Source organism: Chenopodium album, chromosome 3 (assembly GCF_948465745.1).
Source record: "Chenopodium album chromosome 3, dcCheAlbu1.1, whole genome shotgun sequence".
NCBI classification, from domain to species: domain Eukaryota; kingdom Viridiplantae; phylum Streptophyta; class Magnoliopsida; order Caryophyllales; family Amaranthaceae; genus Chenopodium; species Chenopodium album.
This window is the reverse complement of record NC_137836.1, coordinates 45,736,689-45,758,083: the sequence shown is the minus strand read 5'-3', so window position 1 is coordinate 45,758,083 and position 21,395 is coordinate 45,736,689. Positions and strand designations below refer to the sequence as shown.

The following is a 21,395-nucleotide window of genomic DNA, read 5'->3' as shown; positions in this document are numbered from 1 at the left end:
GTCCCAAAGACAATTTTCATCTACCTCATATTGACCTATTGGTAAATAACACGGTTGAACATGCGATGTTATCCTTTATGGATGGATACGCAGGTTACTACCAAATTCTAGTGGCAAAAGAAGACGAAGAAAAGACATGCTTTATCACCCCTTAGGGTACATATTGCTATAAAGTCATGCTATTTGGTCTAAAAATTGCAGGAGCTACGTACGAAAGAACGACTACGACTCTCTTACATCACTACAAAAAAAGCGTGTTTTTTGGACGCTTTTTAGGTCTTTTTTCGACGCTGCTAAAAAGCGTCGAGAATTTTGAGGGACACAGAAAAGCGTCGAGAATTTCGACGTTTTTTGTGTCTAAACTAATATATGAAGTGTCAGAAAATACTAATTTCGCGCATTTTCCCAACTTTGTATAGTTTTTTAGCGACGCTTTTACATGTCCACATACTCAAATTTAGCGACGCTTTTTGTTATCTTGCGTTTCTTCGAGTCAGCTTATGGTATGGCAGGAAACTTTTAAAATGTGAAAATATGCAAAAAAATGTAGACAATAAAAAACGTCTAGAAATTTTTTTTAAGCTTTTTTTTATTATTTTTTTTTCCTTTTATTAAATTATTACCATCATACATACATTATAGTTATTTAAATTTATCATAAACTAAATTAATTACATTAAAATTAGAGTAAACAAATATTCTCTATAACTAGATCAGATTAAAAAAAAAAAAAACAATGCTTAATCAACAATAATAAGAGTACATAGTTAATTAAATTACCAAATAAATACACCACTAATATATAAATACACCACTAATATAATTAAGACCAAAAACCAAAATAGATAGATGATGGCATTATAGACGATGTAGTCGCTTGTTTTGATGCTCAAGTGTTTCGGCCTATTCTCTTGTTGCACCTACATTGCCTTTTCCAATCTTCAAAAAAAAAAATTACAAAGTATAAATTAGTACATTACATAATATAAGCTTATTCACACACACATACACATACAAGCTTATAATGCCATCTTCCATTACTAGCAACCACCACATATAAAGATAAATCAGCAATTGAATGAGGAGCACAACCAAATACTAGGGTACCACCAACGGGCTGTCCATGATTATCCACTACAATGCCCACATTATCAACTAGTAGAAGCACCTTCTTATCTTTTGACAACAATTTGAGACAAGGAATAGCGATCGTGTTAGGCAGAACAACATGAATTGTAAATACGAGAATTACCATATGGGTTTTTATATCTAGTTGATCTGCAATCAAATACCAGAATTGCCAAATACCGGTGTACCACCAACTCAGCAAATGATCTGCATGGATCTGCAATTGTTACAGCCTGTGAAAATATCAAATCAACATGCCCTGTAATACAGGACATCAAACTATAAGCATTATCAGTCCCCAAAATCAATGAATCATCAAGCCAAGCCATACTCTTCACACCATCAATACACGACATTTCCTTCAAAACCACGAACAACCCACGTTTCCCATCGACCTCTCGATCATGCATACAACTGCCTGAATTCAGCTCAATGAACACCACTTTCTTCCCCATTTCCACCACAAAAAGGTAGGCACCATCATTATCCACTCCCCTATAACTGAATCCCTTAACCCTCGCCCCATTCGATCTAACCCTGCCACCTAACTTTTTCATAAGCCTCCCACCTACACTACTACCACTACTACCAACTCCCTGTTCATTAATCCAATTAGAATTTCAAGATTTAATACTACAAAGCCTTCTAGCAACAATATTAACTCCCTTTAGAATCCCTAACTTTTTCACAGGTTGTAACAATTGCAGATCAACTAGATACAAAAACCCATCAGATAGAACCAAAATTCTATCAATTTGATTAACAACATGAATTGAATTAATACCAAAATGACTGATACTAACATATCAGATATAATTTGTGTACATTCAGATGCATTTGAAGCACAATAATCCTATAATATTATTAACAACTTAAAATAGCCATTTCATTCACCAATTGTAAATAAGCTTTAAGCATACAAGAACTCAAGAGTGAACTTGATTGAATGAAAGACCAAACACATATTGAAATCAGATAGTCTACTAAGCAACAACTTAAGTATAAATGTATCAAATCTGATTTTCAGATCTGAAATTTAGTTTTGAACTTCAGATCTGAAATTCAGCTCTGACTTCAGAACTGAAATTCAGCTCTGAATTCAGAACTGAAATTCAGCTCTGAATTCAGAACTGAAATTCAGATATGAATTTAGTTCTTAAATTCAGCTCTAATTCAGTTCTAAAATTCAGAGCTGGATTCAGTTCTAGATTTCATCTTAGTATTCAGTTTAAGGGTAACGTAGATAATGAGCCGAGGCAAACATGGGTTCCTCTGCTTACCTCAGTCCAAAGCTCTGAAACTAAAGGCACTGCACTCGTCTTAAGCTATGGCAACAAGATGGAGCCAATATTAATTTAATTATAAACCCCCTAAATAATTCATAAGCAATAAGCCTTTTGGTCTAAGATAATATATAACCATCAATATGAGCCATGTAATTATAAGACTTTTGGTCCACAATAATGTTTTCAACCATAGAGAAAAGCAAGCAAATGTCTATAAAATTACACAGCTCAAACCAGCTTCTAATGAATGAGTAGAACCATCAATATGAGCCATGCAATTATAAGATTTTTGGTCTACAATAACATTTACAACCAAAGAGAAAAACAAGCAAATGTCTATATATAAAAGGACACAGCTCAAACCAGCTTCTAATGAATGTGGAGGAAATTATAATGCGGAAAACAAAAATTACCAATGAATAAAGATATTATGTCTCTTAAGCAAGTTTGAGAATTATCATGGTTCATAAAGATATCATATCTCATTATGACTTTAGCAAAGCCACAAAGATTTCAGAAAACCAAGTCAATCTAGTTCTAGGTCAGTCTATTTTTCATCAGACTAATAAAGCAATTACTCAATTCAATACATACCATGCAAAGATATAATTCATCAAATATAAATAGGGACTCAATCATCTAAACACAACAAATGTTATAAAGAGAAATGCGACTTTGTTACCTGGTGGTTTGCCATTTCTAAGAATTGAAGTGTTTTCTTTAGAAGAATTGGAGATCTATTCCCTTGACGAACTGCACCTACAATCTCAAAAAATTGTCCAACAAGTGCTTTAAGAAGAAAATTATTGTGTCCGGCTAGTAATCACCTCTCATAGTATTCTACATAAAATGTGACATAGAGTTGCTACATTATTAAAATATTAACTAGCTAAAACAAAAGTCCAATAAACGAAAGTTTAATAATGCAAGCTAAGCTAAGATACGGAGGCTATACAATGTAACTTTTAGGGGAAAAAAATGTATAAACAATATCTTCCATCTATCCTTTATCAATATTGTTACTCAAAATTTTCACAAAAATAGAAAACTCAAATATCAAGGAAAATAAAGAGTAATGCAGAGCTATATACCTTCAATTCTATAACGACACCTAAGGTGCAGCCCCTTAGTATCATCACCTATGAGAGAAAATGTACATCAATATAGCACAATGAAAAATCTAAGACATTACATCAACTATCATAAGAAAGTAACTGCATACTACTCAAAAGTTGCCTCAATGTAGCCCACACATAAATCACACAACATTAATTTAAGAATTGAGATAATAAAAAAAGAAAAAGGGAGAGAAAGAGACATAGAGCTAGCTAAGAACAAAGCTAATGCGTCTCTTTGCAAATATATTTAATAATTCTTAATCCACTTACTGGTCATAGAGAAGACCATCTTACATTAATTAAGAAAGAACATTTGAATCCCTTATCTTATACTCTGTAATGTAATAGAAGGCTCACACTATATGTTGTAATTTTGGGTTGGCTTGTAAGAAACAGTAAGCTCAAGTTTTTCAACATAAAAGACTTCCACATTAATAGGTTCAGTAAACTAGCCTAAACTTATGATATTCTTCTTCCTTGAGTTCTTGCTCATCACATCTACATAGCATTCTAGCAAGACAATACTTTGAACATAATCCACTAACTCGGCTTAAATAACTTCTAACCAATATTTTCCATTTGTTTCAAAGTCATCCCCTAACCTCTTAGGATTCAAAAACATACTAAAAACACTTTATTATTGTCAATTTGGTTTCAAATTATTATCGGAAAAAATTAATGCAAATTCATATAAATTGGTAGACTTTTAGAATTTAGAAAGAGAAAAAATTTTAAATATATTTTTACCTTAAAACTTAAAAAAAAAAAAAAAAGAAATTCAAAATATTTTAACACAATAAAAAAAATATAAAAAAAAAAGAAAAAAAAAAGAGTGTTCTTAATTAATAGCAGGTGAGTAGCCAACTCAAAATGGTGCTCAAACATAGAATAAAAGAAGGCTTATTTTTCCAGAATTTTATCTGAACAGTAGCACAAAATCGAACTCAATAATATGTATAAACAAACCCTAAAATATCAATTGCTAATGAATCAAACCCATTTCAGACCAAATTTTCGTGAAATTATTATAAAATAAACTCTATAAACAAGCTATAGGACTCGAATCGAAGAAAAACTGAAGCCCAAAAGGAAAGGATGTACCTTAATTTTTTCGGCAAAGAGAGCACGAAATTAAACACCATTGAAGGCCGGCGGGAAGAGAAAATTAGGCAAGAAAAATTATTGATGAGTAGTGCAAAGGGAACGAATTGAAGATCTGACATTGAAATCCATGATTTTCTGAATCACTTTGTAGAATTTTGTAAGACGAAGGAGAGATGAATAGTTAGGGTTAAGAAGTGAGAGCTCAAAGAAGTGAAAAAGGATTTTAAAGTTTAGTACTGTGGGCAGTTTTGTTATTTCCGAAATTTTGAAACCGTACGTGGGTAGAGCCAATTAAAGTCACGAGCCCTGCACGTGTTGTTCTCGACGCTTATTGAAAGGAATGGTGTCCTTCAAACAAGTGTATTATTCTGATAGCGGGTTTAGAATTATTAGAAAGCTAATATATTCAGTAAGGTCAAGTGATCGGAATGCCTGGGTGGAGGCCGCTTCTGATCAGTAATATTAATGTATAATTAATATTACATCTTAATCTTGACTAAACCCTTCGGGTCACACCCTAGCAAATATACGAACCGACTCGACGAATTAATTCGGAAGAAATTAATTCGTCGCTCGAGTGTTAAATATTTAGACCTCGGATATTCGAGCTTGGAGCGTCGAAACCGAGCATTGGAGAATCTCAAATGTCAGGCCAAAATTTAGAATTTGGCGAGACGGGAAAATGCTTCAAGTAACAAGTAAAATCCTAGCCACGCAAAAGGCTATAAAAGCGCGCCCAATAGGTACGTGCCACGTGGCAGCACACATGGAAAAGCTGCCTACGTGGCACGCTGCCACGTAGGCAGCATGCCACGTGGGCAGCGCGCCACTGTGGCGACACATGTGGAAAGGGCCGTGGACCCGGGGCAATGGGTCATGGACACAGGCCAAAATAAAATAGCCCAACCAAACCCAACTTGGGGCTCAAGGTTGGGTGACACATGATTAAGTCACATTGCATGTGAATTGCCTTGGGGACCAAGTAGGAAAGTGGTTGTAGGGAATATTTCAAGCATTACCCCTAACTTGAAACCCACTGTGATCATACACTAAAGTACGGTGGCGTTCAAAGGGAAAGAAGATAGAGCAAAAGAGTCGCCAACAAGTTTTAGGAACTTGTAAACCGTTCACGAGGTGAAGATAACACCCCTTAACGATCCAGGAGATCGTCAACTCCAATAGGTCTTGAACCATGACTGGTAGTTCGGGGATGAAGGTATAAATCCAACCGAAAAGAGATTGATACTACCCTAATAATAGGCCTCTACTTTATTCTGATCATATTCATGTGCACTTTCTGACTAACATACAATCAATAGGATTATCCTAAACCTGTTTATCTATGTTGGTTGAATATTAATGCACAAACAAATCTATTATTGGCAATCACTTGAATTATAATCAAATTAACCCTAAACAAGATTATTAATTATCTTATTAAGCGTGATTACAAGTACAAATTCCCTTTAAACATGCAAAAAAGGTGTGATCAAGCAATAATAATAAATATCAAGCAACATAATAATAATCACAATAATTATACTTAAAATAATCATAATATTCATGTTAAAGCATAATAATAGCAAGATCCTAGGCATGATACTAATAAGATTAATAACAAACCCTAGCATGTCACTAAACAATAAAAATCAAAACTTTAACCCTAACATTATACTAACAATCATAAATATTAGGAAGAACATAAAAGGCATCATACGTGTAATCATACTTGGTGTTAAAGTTACCCTAGGCATAATACTAGGAATTTATTGTTGTCACCCTAAATATCAAACTAAGGAAAACATCCTAACATGATACTAGGAATCAAAATAACAATCTAAGCATGATTTCTATATCATAATATCAATTAAACCATTAAAGTACTTATTTGGATGCCTCGTACCTCTTTCTAATAACAAAATACACGAGTTAGTAACTTCAAGGACTTTAATAAAACAAACAATTAAATTAAATAATTGAAATAGAGATTTGGGACCAAACCCTCATAAATTAAAACCTTTCACGTCTAGGGCGAAGGCAACTACGAACAATGCTAGGTGTATCTAAGTCTTGCGAATGCGGTATTGTGTTTGTAAAAGGGTAGTTTAGAAAAGAGAGAGAGAAAGTAATCAAGAATTTCTTGATGAGAATTGGTGAGAATTGGTGAATGAAAACGGAGTTTTTAGGAGGCTATTTATAGAGAAAATAAGCCAAAAAGATAAAAAATCGAAACAGAGTTCTGACGCGCAAAACGAGGTTAGCGCCAGACGCTGACATTAGCGCTAGACGCTAACGCTAGCGCCAGGCGCCAAGCTTAGCGTCAGGCGCTAATGCTGGCGTTTGGCGCTAACTTAATTATTGACGCGTTTTCTAAAATTAGATAGAAATTGCCGTACAGGAGGATAAAATCGTATTTTCCTCAAAAACATTCTTTTTTCTGATTAAAACTCTAAAAAAAGTCAACAAAAGTCAATTTATCAATGCTAATTGAATTAGGAATAAAAAGAACCTTCTAGAAGATTCTAGAAGACTAAAACCTTTCCTAATTGCATTAGGAATGATAAATCCATATTAGGCCCTCCTCTAGATCATTGGGCCGCATAAAAGGCTCAAATCGGGCCCAGTTTAGTAATTTGGCCATAACTTTCTCAATATTCATCGGAATTGGGCTTAAAATATATCGTTGGAAAGCTCTTTTCAAGCCCTATCCAACTACACTACTATCGGACCCACACCATGGACCAACCAAACTGGTATGGCTGTTTTCTTAAAATAGGTTTTCAAAAATAGAGAGAAGAGAAATGAAATTATCCGCAACACTAGACTTTCCACACTTTCACTTTATTTGATTACGATTCGACGTGAAAGGTACTCATCACTAGGTTTGGTTTTGGGGGGACACAAATGGGTGTCTACAGAAGCCCCCACTTTGACTGAGTTTGGAGAAACGCAAGTTTCGAAAACAAAAGTCAAAGTATTGATAGGGACGGAGAATGATTCAGAACGTTCTACGATCTTAAATCACTCTTGTATTGCCGATACCTGCAAACTAGCGTTATTTAAATAGATAAAAGAGTTAAGAAACGCGCATCTTGTACCGTCGAGCACACGTCTCTGAAGTATCCGATTTGCTGTTGTATTGATGTATTTTTGACGACCTCTTGCAAGATAGAGAATGCCATCCTGCTTGAAGACTGCTACGCTTGTAACTGCCTCCAATTTCCACCTTGATAATCTTACGCAAGCCAGGGAACACTATCCAAGATTGCTTCGCTTGAAACGATCCTCTTCCGCCTTGTGACCATCTTCCACATCTCAGGGAACACGATCGAAGACAACATCGCTTGAAATTACCTTCAGTTGTTTGTGACAACTCTCCGCGAGCTAGGGAATGCTGCCGAAGATATCCTCGCTTGAAGCTACCTTCATTGTTACGATAATATTTCCAAAGAAAATTACTGAAGACCTCCGCTTGTCGATCTTTTAAAAGCTAGCTTGAACTTTGATTCCGCTATGCCTTTACGTCGGCGCTTTTTGCTGCTTGTGAACCTGTATGTCGGTGCCTATTGCTGAATGAACCAGTATGTCGGTGCCTTTTGCGATGAGCCAATGCTTAGGCGCTTTAAGCTAAGTGAGACGATCTTTCATCAGGTCGATCACTTTATGTAATCAAGCCGATTACTAAAAATTGTGTCAAATTTCTTAGAGGGGCTAACTGGCGTACCAGGAACCCAATACATATTTCATAAGGTTGGAAAAACCGTACTGAGTGGCTGAACGTTCTGGCGTCGCTGAAATAACATCAGCGCCGCTTATTTGGCTGTAGCGCCAGACGCTGGAACTAGCGCTAAGCCTTATCGACTGACGCTAAGGTCTGACGCTTGGCGCTAGAGTCGGGTTTTCCTTAAATACCCTTCTCTTCCTCATTTCTGCTGTTGTTGTTCGCGTTCCTTGCTCGAGAAATCTCATAACTTCAATTCACTCGTTCTTGCTCGTTTCTCAACCAAATTCGCTCAAAATTGTTGCAAATCAAAGCTTATTCCATCCATTTTCCCGATCTATGTAAGTTTCCTCCAAACTCACACTAGTTTTAATGAATTATGAATGCATTTATCCTCGAATTTCTTGAAAATTCGAATTTAGAATTGCTTAATTCTCTTTGTTTATCAAATTTTATGCCATGAAATTGCTTGATTATGCTTATATATTGTCTTGGGAGTAATTTGAGACTCGTTTGACTCAATTTGGTGAAGAAATGAACAAATCACCATTGTTGAACCTCTTAAGATCGGGAAGACAATGTGGCTTGTTCTTGATGTTTTTGCTAGCAATTCTTGTCCAATTTGTCATAATAATTACTATAGTATTGCAAGAAATTGTTTGATTGCTTGAAAAATGTCGTGTATGCTCAATTTGAATTTGTGCTCTGTTTTAGTACTATGTACTCTGTTTTTCACGAACATAGTATCATGCGGCTAGGCGAACCTTAGATACCATAGAACCTTAATTTATGATGATTCTGCACAATGTAGCATGGCTAGACAGCGAGGCTCTGGTTCACGGTCCCGAGACGTTCGACGGGAGAATGAGCCTGTAGAGGACGACGCTAATCCATCTACTTCACTCGGCCGACTCCCTGAGTGGGATGAGCAGACCTTGTACTTCTCTCCCGTCCACCATATCTCTAAGAGTGAGACAGGGCGTCACAGTTGGGAGAACACGCTGTCATGGTTCCGGTGGTGACGTTTGGGCGATCTGTACAAGATGTATATCGCCAAAGACGATCAGACGAGACTTCTATGGGAGTCTTGCGGGCTTAATGCACTGTTCGAGACCTCCGAGGCCATGATTACCTCTAGCGGGGGTCACCATGTAGTCCGTGCTTTAGTGGAGTTCTTTTGGGACACCACCAACACTTTCCACTTCCCCTAGGGTGAGATGATGGTCACTCCTACCGACTTCATTCTCATCACGGGACTGGATTTTAGCTCTGTGGCACTGCCGTTTGATAACGGGATTGACGTCTTTTCTCCTGAGGTCGAGGAGCGTTTGGGTCCGATTGCTATTCGGGCTCGAGCTGAGGTAGAGTCGACTCAGTTCAGTGCTAGGGGGATTCACCGCTCGACTCTAGCAGCGGCTTTTGACGATGGTGCGACTACCCGAGAGCAGCGGGTGCGCATATTTGCACTTATCTTGCTGTCAGGGACGTTCTCCCCTAACAAGGGTAGTAGGGCGCTGCTTTACTACCTTCCTGCCGTCCGTGATCTACACCGGATTGGGACTTACGACTGGGCCAGCTTGGCCTATGTTGATTTCATCCGAGCGCTGCGGGACTCGTGTCGACATCGGTCCTTCGTTGGGAATGTTGCTCTATCCGACTTTTGGAGGGTCGTAGAGATATACTTTATTCCCTGTAAAGTTTAGCTCCACATTTTAGTTAGCACTTGCTGATAACTTTTGCTTCTTGTAGATCTGGTTCTACGAGTACTTCCCCTCAGCTGCGCCGGCGAGACCGTCGCCGCGTAGGCTTCCAGTTAGTGCTTCTTGGGGTAGCCGCCGTGTGGGGATGTCCACTGCCTATGTCCGAGATTGGATCAGCTCGGTATGATTCATTACTTATTTGAACATTTTGTGATGCCTTAGCTAGATTCTTGTCTGATAGACGCTCTTTGCAGGAGCCTAAGGTGTTGTACCGACCGTGGATCGACTTGGCAGTCCCTGGGCTAGCCGCGCAGTATTCTGCCGAGCGTCGCTATTTTTTGGGGACTTATGGAGCGGCCGCATATCTTGGGGAGAGGGTTGCTATCCAGCATTCCTTAGATACCTTTGTCGTTCCTGCTCCTCCACCACGTCACATGTTTAACGCCGCGAGGTCGGTGAGCATGTCAGAGGGAGCCGGTACCCCTTGGCGATCTTATACGATTCCTGGGCAATGCTATGAGGAGGAGCTACTGCCGTTATTAGCTCCAGTTCCTGTACCTGCTGAGGATGTGGCGGTACGATTTTCAACACTTACCTTATGTTAAGTAGCCCCCAAGTGATGCTTTACTGATTTTGTTTTGCTTTGTCAGGATGATCCTGCTGAGTTCGTGCCACCCCGTATGTCTATCCACCATCAGGGGACATATGGGTCGATTGAGGAGATGATTCCTCTAGCTCCTGAGGGCGAGCGCTTTGTGGAGCGGTCGATTCCTCGTCACCAGACTCGGGTAAGATTGTTTATTTGCAACTTTTGTCCATATATGTTATGCATGTTTACTGACTTATTTCTTTGACAGTTTTCACGTGAGGTGGTCTCGGCGATGGCACGATGCATAGATGCCTTCCGGAGCCAGCTTGTCCGGATGAGGAACGTGGCTACCTGCCGTCGAGATGACGTCGTTCAGGAGGTAGCTTCCCTTCTTATGTTTTTGCATTACCACTTCTACTTTGCATGTTTCTGATCTTAGTTTCTTTCCAGGGTAAGCCCATTCCTTCTCGTACCCGTACGAGACCTGAGGTGCAGAGGGATCCGGCGAGGTCTAGCTCGAGACGTCGCCGCACTGGTTCGGGTGGTCGGGGCGGTCGTTTTGAGGCTGCTCATACCGAGGCGGTAGAGGGCTCAGGCTCTTCATCTGAGGGTGCACATGCTGCGCCAGTAGGCTAGGGAGAGGCTACCTCGGCTCTTAGAGGTGGTGGGATGTACGAGGTCGACTCGTCATCACAGCAACCTCAGCCTCAGGTCGATCTTGGGTGGACGTGTTATGTGCTGAGTTTTCCTCCTCCCGAGGAAACTGGAGCTGGAGCCGGAGCTGATCGAGAGGTTACTCCTCGTACGGCGCAGTTTTACGAGATGATGGGTGTACGTCCCCTGGCGCCGTAGTTTGTTCCTGTGCTTTTATTATTTAATTTTGACTTTGTATAGAACTTTGCCTTTTATTAGACTCATTATTATGAGTTTATTCTTTATTTATCATGTTTTTCATTTTTTTTATGTGCATGTTTGTGTGTGCAGAGAAATTGTGAAAAATAATTTTGCGCAAAAATCCCGTCATTTTTATTATTGATGGAGGGTATCTGTAGGGAATATTTCAAGCATTATCCCTAGCTTGAACCCCACTGTGATCATACACTAAAGTACGGTGGCGTCCAAAGGGAAAGAAGATAGAGCAAAAGAGTCGCCAACAAGTTTTTTAAGAACTTGTAAACCGTTCACGAGGTGAAGGTTACACCCCTTAACGATCCAAGAGATCGTCAACTCCAATAGGTCTGGAACCATGACTGGTAGTTCGGGGATGAAGGTACAAATCTAACCTACAAGAGATTGAAACTGCCCTAATAATAAGCCTCTACTTTATTCTGATCGTATTCATGTGTGCTTTCTGACTAACATGCAATCAATAGGATTAAGCCTAAACCTTTTTAATCTATGTTGGTTGAATATTAATGCACAAATAAATCTATTATTGGTGATCACTTGAATTATAATCAAATTAACCCTAACAAGATTATTAATTATCTTATTAAGTGTGATTACAAGTACAAATTCCCTTTAAACATGCATAAAAGGTGTGATCAAGCAATAAATAATAAATAATATCAAGCAACATAATAATCATAATAATAATAATTATGAAGTTATAATCATAATCATAATCAAAATAATTATAAAAATAATCATGAAATTGTTAAAGCATAATAATAGCAAGATCCTAGGCATTATACTAACAAGATTAATAACAAACCCTAGCATGTTACTAACCAATAAAAATCAAAACTTTAGCCCTAACATGATACTAACATGAATAAATATTAGAAATAACATAAAAGGCATCATAACAATCACATTTAGTATTAAAGTTACCCTAGACATGATAATAGGAATTTATTGTTGTCACCCTAAACATGAATTTAAGGAAAACATCCTAACATGATACTAGGAATCAAAATAACATTTCAAACATGATTTCTATATCACAATATCAATTAAACCATTAAAGTACTTACTTGGATGCCTCGTATCTCTTTCTAATAACAAAATACACACGTTAGTAACTTCAAGGAAAATATTGATATCAAACAATTAAATTAAATAATTGAAATAAAGATTTGGGACCAAACCCTCAGAAATTAAAATCTTTCACGTCTAAGGCGAAGGCAACTTCGAATATGGCTAGGTATTTCTAAATCTAATGAATGCGGAATTTTTATATTTGAGAGAAGGCTAGTTTAGAAAAGAGAGAGAGAGAGAGAAAGAAATCAAGAAAATCTTGATGAGAGCTGGTGAGAATTGGTGAATGAAAACGGAGTTTTTAGCACGTTATTTATAGAAAAAATCAACCAAAAAGATAAAACATCAAAAAACAGAGTTCTGACGCGAAAAGCCAAATTAGCGCCAAACGCTAACCTTAGCGCCAGGCGCCAAGCGTAGCGTCAGGCGCTACAGCTGGCGTTTGGCGCTGACTTAGAAATTCACGCGTTTTCTTAAAATCAGATAGAAATTGCCGTACAGGAGGATAAAATCGTATTTTCCTCAAAAACGTTCTTTGATCTTAATTAAAACTCTAAAAAGTCAACAAAGTCAATTTATCAATGCTAATTGAATTAGGAATGAAAAGAACCTTCTAGAAGAATCTAGAAGACTAAAACCATTCCTAATTGCATTAGGAATGATAAATCCATATTAGGCCCCCCTCTAGATCATTGGGCCGCATATAAGGCTCAAACCGGGCCCAGTTCAGTAAATTGGCCATAACTTCCTCAATATTCATCGAAATTGGGCTTATAATATACCGTTGGAAAGCTCTTTTCAAGCCCTATCTAACTACACTATTATTGGACCCATATCATGGACCAACCAAACTGGATTGGCTGTTTTCTTAAAATAGATTTTCAAAAACAAAGAGAAGAGAAAAGAAATTAAAACTATCCGCAACACTAAACTTTCCACACTTTCACTTCATTCGATTATGATTCGACGTGAAAGGTACTCATCACTGGGTTTGGTTTTAGAGAGACACAAATGGGTGTCTACAGAAGCCCCCACTTTGACTGAGTTTGGAGAAACGCAAGTTTCGAAAACAAAAGTCAAAGTATCGATAGGGACGGAGAATGATTAAGAACGTTCTGCGATCCACTCTTGTAACTCCGATACTTGCAAACTAGAGTTAGTTAAACAGATAAAAGAGTTAAGAAACGCGTATCTTTCACCGTCGAGCACACGTCTCTGAAACTAACTAATTTGCTGCTTTTTGTTGTTTTGATGACATCCTGCAAGCTAGAGAATGCCATCCCGCTTGAAAACCGCTACGCTTGTAACTGCTTCCAATATGGAAGATTTCTTCGCTTGAAAACGATCCTCTTCCGCTTTGTGACCATCTTCCACGTCTAAGGGAACATGATCGAAGGTAACTTCGCTTGAAATCACCTTCAGTTGTTTGTGACAACTCTCCACAATCTAGGGAACGTCATCTTGCTGTTTTGATGTCACTCGTCTCTTAACAAAGAGCTTCTTTTGGATATGTTCACGCGTCTCTGAACAAAGAGCTTTTTGAATGATATGCTCACGCGTCTCTGGAGCAAAAGAGCTTGATGATATGTCCACGCGTCTCTAAACAAAAGAGCTTTGATGATATGTCCACGCGTCTCTGAACAAAAGAGCTTGAATGTTTATTGCGATAATATTCCGAAGAAAAATTTCCGAACACCAACGCTTGTCGATCTATAAAGCTCGCTTGAACTTTGCTTCCGCTATGCCAGTACGTCGGCGGTTTGTTACTTGTGAACCATTATGTCCGTGATGAGCCAATGCTTAGGCGCTTTAAGCTAAGTGAGACGATCTTTTGTCAGGTCAATCACTTATTGCGATTGTAATCAAACCGACTACTTAATCATGTCAAATTTCTTATAGTGGCTAACTTGCGTACCAAGGAACCCGAAATTGTTGTATGAGGTCGAAATCACCTTTCTGAGTGGCTTCGAGCTCTGTCGCTGCTGAAACATCTCTGGCGCCAAGAATTGGCTCTGTCGCCAGACGCTGGGATCTAGCGCCAGGTGCTAGAGTAGGGTCTTCCCTATTCTGCTCTTACTGCCGCTGTTGCTCGGTTTCGCTCCGAACTTTGAGCTTGGTCGTTTCCTTTCAACCAAATCCGCTCAAGTCTTTTGTAAATTAAAGCTCTTCATCTCTAATTTACCGATCCATGTAATTCCTCTTATCTCGGAGGAATCTCCTGTGTCATATTCGCGGTTTTTTTTTAAAAAAAAAAAAAACCGGGAATGACCCCGCTTGCTAGGATGTACCTGCATTTACATCTTTGACTATAGAACTTTGCCAATCTCTTTAATTATCTTAGGGTTGACCTAAGGCTTAGTGTCGCTTGACTTATTGACACGATACGACTCAAGGCATAAACTTGACTCGCTGTGATTGACTCGAGGTTGACTCGACTCGAAGTGAAATGACACATGTGACTAATGACCCGTGTGTGCATAGTGTTGATTCAATGTGACTCAAAAATCCAAAAAAGCAAAAATTTTCCGTTATTTTTGTGGAGGGTACCGACTTTCTCCCGAAAAAGAAAGACGCGAAAAAGAATCGAAGTTTTGAAGGTGCATGTTGAATGAGCTTAATCAAATATTGTTTCTCACAGTACAAGGATTGTAACATCTTAAACTATCCTAGTTGACTTAATAATGAAAGTTTTTAGGTAACTTAGGCACGGAGGCTAAGTACTTCATACTTCGATGCAATGATTATTATGATTGATGAGTGATGTTGATATGACAATGCATGCAATAACTTTGTGTTAAGATTCCATGACAAATGGTTCCTAAGGGAAGTATATTTGGTCATGTATGTGTGATGTGTGTGATAGTGACACTAAAGTTAGGCCGCAAGGGCTAAATTTGTGGGAAAATATATTGAAAAGAGTCAAATGGTGGTGACTCTTAGGCTAGGTTAGCTAATGATGTAGGGATCAAGCCCCCAAGTCTAGCTCTAAGTAAATAGGGATGAGCATAGGAGATCCCTTGATATGATCATGGTGTGTGAATGTGAATATGAATGCATGTTTATTACGGCCACACCTCGATGTGAGGTTGCCTACGTATCCGTTAGGAATCAGGCCGAACGTAGCTCTAGCCGAACCTCGCACAAGTGTGTGTATACCTCAAATAGGTCTTTTTAAGGGTTGTAACGTGGTTAGGCTAAAGTTTATAGAAGAAGGGGATAAAGGCTCAAGACCCTAGATAAGCCCCCAAGGTGTGAAACCTTGCTTTTGAATCTTTATATTTTCATGCTTGAGGTTTAGCTTTCTTTTTTTTTTTTGCTTTATTTATTTTTTTTCTCTCTTCTTTTTTTTGCTTTTGCATTTTTTTTATTTTTATAAGTGTGGGAAATCCCGATCATGCGGTCTATCACTCACTTAGCATTCATGTTTCTTAGGCACGGTACCGAGCACTCGATAAGAGACGCAATCTAAGACGTGTTCATATCGAAGACATTTTCATATCAAAGACATTGGAACACTTGTCCTTTTTGTACACTTTTATTTATTTTTATTTATTTTGATCTTTTGAAATCACTCAAGCTTTTTAAAATTGCATAAGTTGCACACCATCCCATCCCAAGGTTAGGTAGATATGGGTTAAAAACTGAAAGGTCTATCGTTAGACGAGGCTCAAAGTGGTTTATAAAAAAAAAAGGATTACATATTTGAAGGGTGAAAGGTGATATGATGTGGCTACAAGGGGTACCTCAAATCATTGGTATACCTCGTGCTTAGTTTGACATGGTTTTTTTTTTTTTTTTTTGTGTAATGCAATGATCATATGTAAGAAAATAAATGCTCATTTTTATTAAAAGGGGAAAAGAAAGAATCTACAAAATTAATCTAAGGGAAAAGAAAGGTGCCTATGCTAGACTTATTGGGGAAAGGGTAAATAAAGAAAAAGAAAAAAGATGTCATGAAATCTCGTCGTTGAAGCTCGCCTCTTGTCTTGTGTTGTTTGCTTTATCATCACTCATTCTTCTTGTTAACTGGAGGCATGGGAAGCTTGTTATTATCAATCAAATGTTGGATAGCCTCCTTTAGCTTCCAACAGCTCTCAGTATCATGACCCCTACCTTGATGGTACTTGCAGCGCACATTTGGATTCCAACTAGGCAATCTCTTCTCAAGCTGGGGATCTTGAAGAGGTCCAAGAGGAGTAATGAGTCCCTTGGCATAGAGTCGATCGAAAGCATCATCGTAGCCAATTCCAATAGGGGTAAAATCCTTTTTTTGTTGCTTTCTAAATCCTCGATTATCCATGGCTAAGATCTTATTAAGGTCGAAAGTACCAATACTGTTACTAGAGTAGGTGTTTTCGGAAGAAGAAGGATAGTCGTTCTTCTTCCCTTTACAGCCACTGTTACTATCATTACTAATCTTGGCCTTTTTATGGCGCGGAGGAACATGAAGGAGATTTGAATCAATGAAGTCTTGAACACGATCCTTGAGAGCGAGACATTTTTCGGTAGCGTGACCGCGACTTCTATGGTATCGACAATTGGAATTTATATCCCAATTGGGAAAACTTTTTTCAGGTGGAGGGTCTTGACTTGGACCAATGGAGTGAATGAGACCTTGATCGCGAAGACAGTCAAAAGCTTCATTGTAAGTCATTCCTATTGGTGTGTATTCTTCAATGGTTCGTTTTGCCCGTGGCTTAGGAGCATTGAGTTCTTCATTAAACCCTTGGCGACAATTTTGTTCGATGACCATCACTCGATTTGCTAATCTTTCTACCACGTTCAAGAGCATGGCAACGACATCTTGCAGTTTTCGAACGTCCTCTTTTAGACTTGATGAGTCTTCCCTGGTATTATCTAAGAAAAGACTTTCATCCTCCTCAATCATGGCCACTTCATCGAGAGAGGTTATATAAGCTGTCTCGATCATGGGCTCTCCTACAGGTGTGATAAGAAGTGATGGATAGAAGGATGTCTGATCCTCTTCGATGGCTAGAATTTCGGAAGTTTCATTGTTATCGATCAGATCTTGAATAGCTTCTTTGAGTTTCCAACACTCCTCAGTGTCGTGACCCTTTCCTTGGTGATATTTGTCGTGCTTATTAGGGTCCCACTTGGGTGGCCTGGCTTCTGGAATTGGATCTTTGATAGGCCCTATGGGCTTGACTAGTCTTTTGTGGTGTAGCTTCTCGAAAGTTGTTTCATAAATCATACCAAGTGGAGTGAACACTCTTTTTGACCTTTGGATTCGTGATTTAGAGGCGTTCGTGGCATGTACCTCATTAATGGGAGAGGAAGTAGAAGGATGGTCGTTCTTCTTTCCTCTCGCACTAATATCTTTCAGAAGGTCATCTTCAATGTCAATGCCTATGTTATACATAGCCTTGAAAGTATTCAAGTTGTGTTGGTACTTTAAGTGCCTTTAATACTTCTCTTGGAGATTCTTGATAAACATCCTCACAGATTCTTTTTCGATAGGAGCCTTGACCATAATAGCAGAAGTTTCCTTCCATTTGTTGAAGAAAGAAGTGAACCTTTCGTTTTCTTTTTGTTTTAACATCTCGAGTTGTCTGTGGTCTGTTTCGTCTTGAATGTTGCACTTATATCTATCTATGAAAGCGTTTATTATCGACTCCCAAGAAGAGGTTTTCTCTTTGTCAAGGGAAAAGAGCCATTATTGACAAACGGTCTCAAGAGATAGAGAAAATATAGAGGGAAACACTTTCTTATCAATACCCTTAATACTCATTATGGTTTCAAAAGCTCTTAGATGAAAGTAAGGGTTATCTATCGCCTTGAATTTTGGGATGTCAGTGGCATTGAACTTATGCGGAAGAAGTTCCTTGTCCAGCGAGACCCCTTGTGAACTAATGCCCTGAAATTTATAGTCACTAGATAGCTTGCTCAAGCTTTCTTTCATGAGGTTCATTTGTTGTTGCTTCACAGGGTCATCAATTTTGAGTGTTAAATCTTTTAACACCTCAGTCACGTTATTAAATTGATTCCTAAGTTCATTTACCTCTTCTTGACTTGTCATTATCTTTTTAGCCTTCCTCTTTTGACGAATTGGTTTATCAAAAAGTGAGACTTGAATAAAGAGGTTTTCCTTGATTAATCGCCCTTCTCTCCTCGACCAAGTACTGTGGAAAAGGAATTTGGGGATATTCATTGTTAATTATTTGACTCAAACTTTATTCAACATGCAATGGATGGAGGAAGTGAAGAAATATTGGAATGGAATGTGAAGAAAACTGATGTATACTCGAAGTGTTTGCTAAGACTAGTGAGTGTAGGTGATATGTTAAGACTCGTGTCATGACCATGCGGCTAGACTATGTGACTAGACTCAATTAATGACTCGACAAGGTGTTATTGACAGCGAAAATTAACTGAATTAATTAGCAAACTGGTTAATTAGACACTAGGTGATGACTCGATCAATAATCCGAACTGTCGGCAAAACGACAGGACTGGCGTCGCACTGTGTAGTGTAGCGCCAGACAACAGAGTTGTCGCCAGGCGCCACACTCCACAGAGTGGCGCTACAGTCCAGACTTTGGCGCCAATGCTGGAGCTTCAATCCGGGACTGTTTTCGGTGTTATTAATCAACAGGGGTATGCCTAAAGTCGTACTAGGTCAATTCTAATTAAAAAATTAGAATTTATTTATTCAAATTAATTAATGAATTAATTAATTAGGCAAAGTTCTTTAAGTCAATTTATTTAATCTCAACACAAGTCAAACAAACGGTTAAGAAAACATAATACATGCAACAAATAATGCGCAATTAGTCAAGTAGGCACAATATGAAGCAATGAGTTTGCAACCTAACCATGGCTCTAGTTCTCTAAAGTTCGGGATATGGGTTTAGTCAATAGAGGGTCCATGGTTATATGTCCGGATGCACCGCGCGGAAGTCTAACCGTGAAGGGTTGGCGCGAGTGGATGGGACACTGCGAGTTTTTAGAAAAAACTCGCTTCCATGGTTTTGTGAATTCAACAATCTCGGATGTACCCTTTGTTGCTCAGAGCGTTCAATCAGCTAGATGGAGCATGAATTCCCAAAGGGTTATGTCCATATGTAGAACACATATGGGTTTCAGAAAAGTAAGAAAAACTCAATCAGGAAGTAGGATCGAGCAAACAATGCGAAAAACTGGTCGGAATTAGAACGCATATTTCTGGCTCGGTATTGGAAGAATTTGGCGCCAGCAAACAGAGATTGGAGTCAGGTTTTAGCTGTAGCGCCTGGCGACAGAACTGTTGGCTGGCGCTACAGTTAAAATTCTGGCGCTAATACTCTGGTCGCTGACGCTAATTCCAACATGCCTCAACAGCTTTCTGTGCTCGATAAAATTTTCCAGTTTCGCGCAGTGTTATTTCGGTCCTAGTTGTGAAAGATATTTCTCAAATTTCCTACGTGTAAAATCCTATGTTTTAACTCATTACGGATGGTCGTTCCAATGAGAATTTTTTTATGCATATGACAATAACGTTAATCAAAATTACGCACATGAAATACTTAGAACGTTTCGAGTCTCATCCACTCATTATAAATCATTGCCGAAATAAATTTCAGGAATTAAAATAGAAATCCTCCCCAGTGGAGTCGCAAAAAACTGTAGGGAATATTTCAAGCATTATCCCTAGCTTGAACCCCACTGTGATCATACACTGAAGTATGGTGGCGTCCAAAGGGAAATAAGATAGAGCAAAAGAGTCGCCAACAAGTTTTTTAGGAACTTGTAAACCGTTCACGAGGTGAAGTTTACACCACTTAACGATCCAAGAGATCGTCAACTACAATAGGTCTAGAACCATGACTGGTAGTTCGGGGATGAAGGTACAAATCCAACCTAAAAGAGATTGAACCTGTCCTAATAATAGGCCTCTACTTTATTCTGATCGTATTCATGTGCGCTTTCTGATTAACATGCAATCAATAGGATTAACCCTAAACCTGTTTTTTCTATGTTGGTTGAATATTAATGCACAAATAGATCTATTATTGGTGATCACTTGAATTATAATCAAATTAACCCTAACAAAATATTAATTATCTTATTAAGCATGATTACAAGTACAAATTCCCTTTAAACATGCATAAAAGGTGTGATCAAGCAATAAATAATAAATAATATCAAGCAACATAATAATCATAATAATAATAATTATGAAGTTATAATCATAATAATCAAAATAATTATAAAAATAATCATGAAATCGTTAAAGCATAATAATAGCAAGATCCTAGGCATGATACTAACAAGATTAATAACAAACCCTAGGATGTTACTAAGCAATAAAAATCAAAACTTTAGCCCTAACATGATACTAACATGAATAAATATTAGAAAGAACATAAAAGGCATCATAACAATCATACTTAGTATTAAAGTTACCCTAGACATGATACTAGGAATTTATTGTTGTCACCGTAAACATCAAATTAAGGAAAACATCCTAACATGATACTAGGAATCAAAATAACAATTCAAGCATGATTTCTATATCACAATATCAATTAAACCATTAAAGTACTTACTTGGATGCCTTGTATCTCTTTCTAATAACAAAATACACAGGTTAATAACTTCAAGGAAAATAATGATATCAAACAATTAAATTAAATCATTGAAATAAAGATTTGGGACCAAACCCTTAGAAATTAAAACCTTTCACGTCTAGGGCGAAGACAACTTCGAATATGGATAGGTGTTTCTAAATCTAATGAATGCGGAATTTTTATATTTGAGAGAGAGAGAGAG

The 21,395-nt window shown here is 38.1% G+C and overlaps 1 protein-coding gene across 5 annotated transcripts; it reads right to left on the bottom strand.

Moving 5' to 3' along the window:
* Positions 1–563: 563 nt before the first annotated feature.
* LOC145613715 (uncharacterized) lies at positions 564–4,859 on the bottom strand. Of its 5 annotated transcripts, XR_014107009.1 has the most exons (5): positions 4,634–4,859; positions 3,506–3,553; positions 3,097–3,173; positions 1,253–1,361; positions 564–939 (listed from the first exon to the last, which is right to left on the bottom strand). XR_014107009.1 is itself a non-coding variant. In XM_081668791.1 (2 exons), the coding sequence occupies exons 1-2, from the start codon at positions 1,683–1,685 to the stop codon at positions 890–892; spliced, it is 483 nt and encodes a 160-aa protein (XP_081524917.1). In that variant the 5' UTR covers positions 1,686–2,316; the 3' UTR covers positions 564–889. The 5 variants fall into 5 exon arrangements, 1 of the variants encoding a protein (XP_081524917.1); XR_014107011.1 differs by lacking the exon at positions 1,253–1,361 and having other exon boundaries at positions 3,097–3,254; XR_014107008.1 differs by lacking the exon at positions 1,253–1,361.
* Between the last annotated feature and the right edge of the window lie 16,536 nt (positions 4,860–21,395).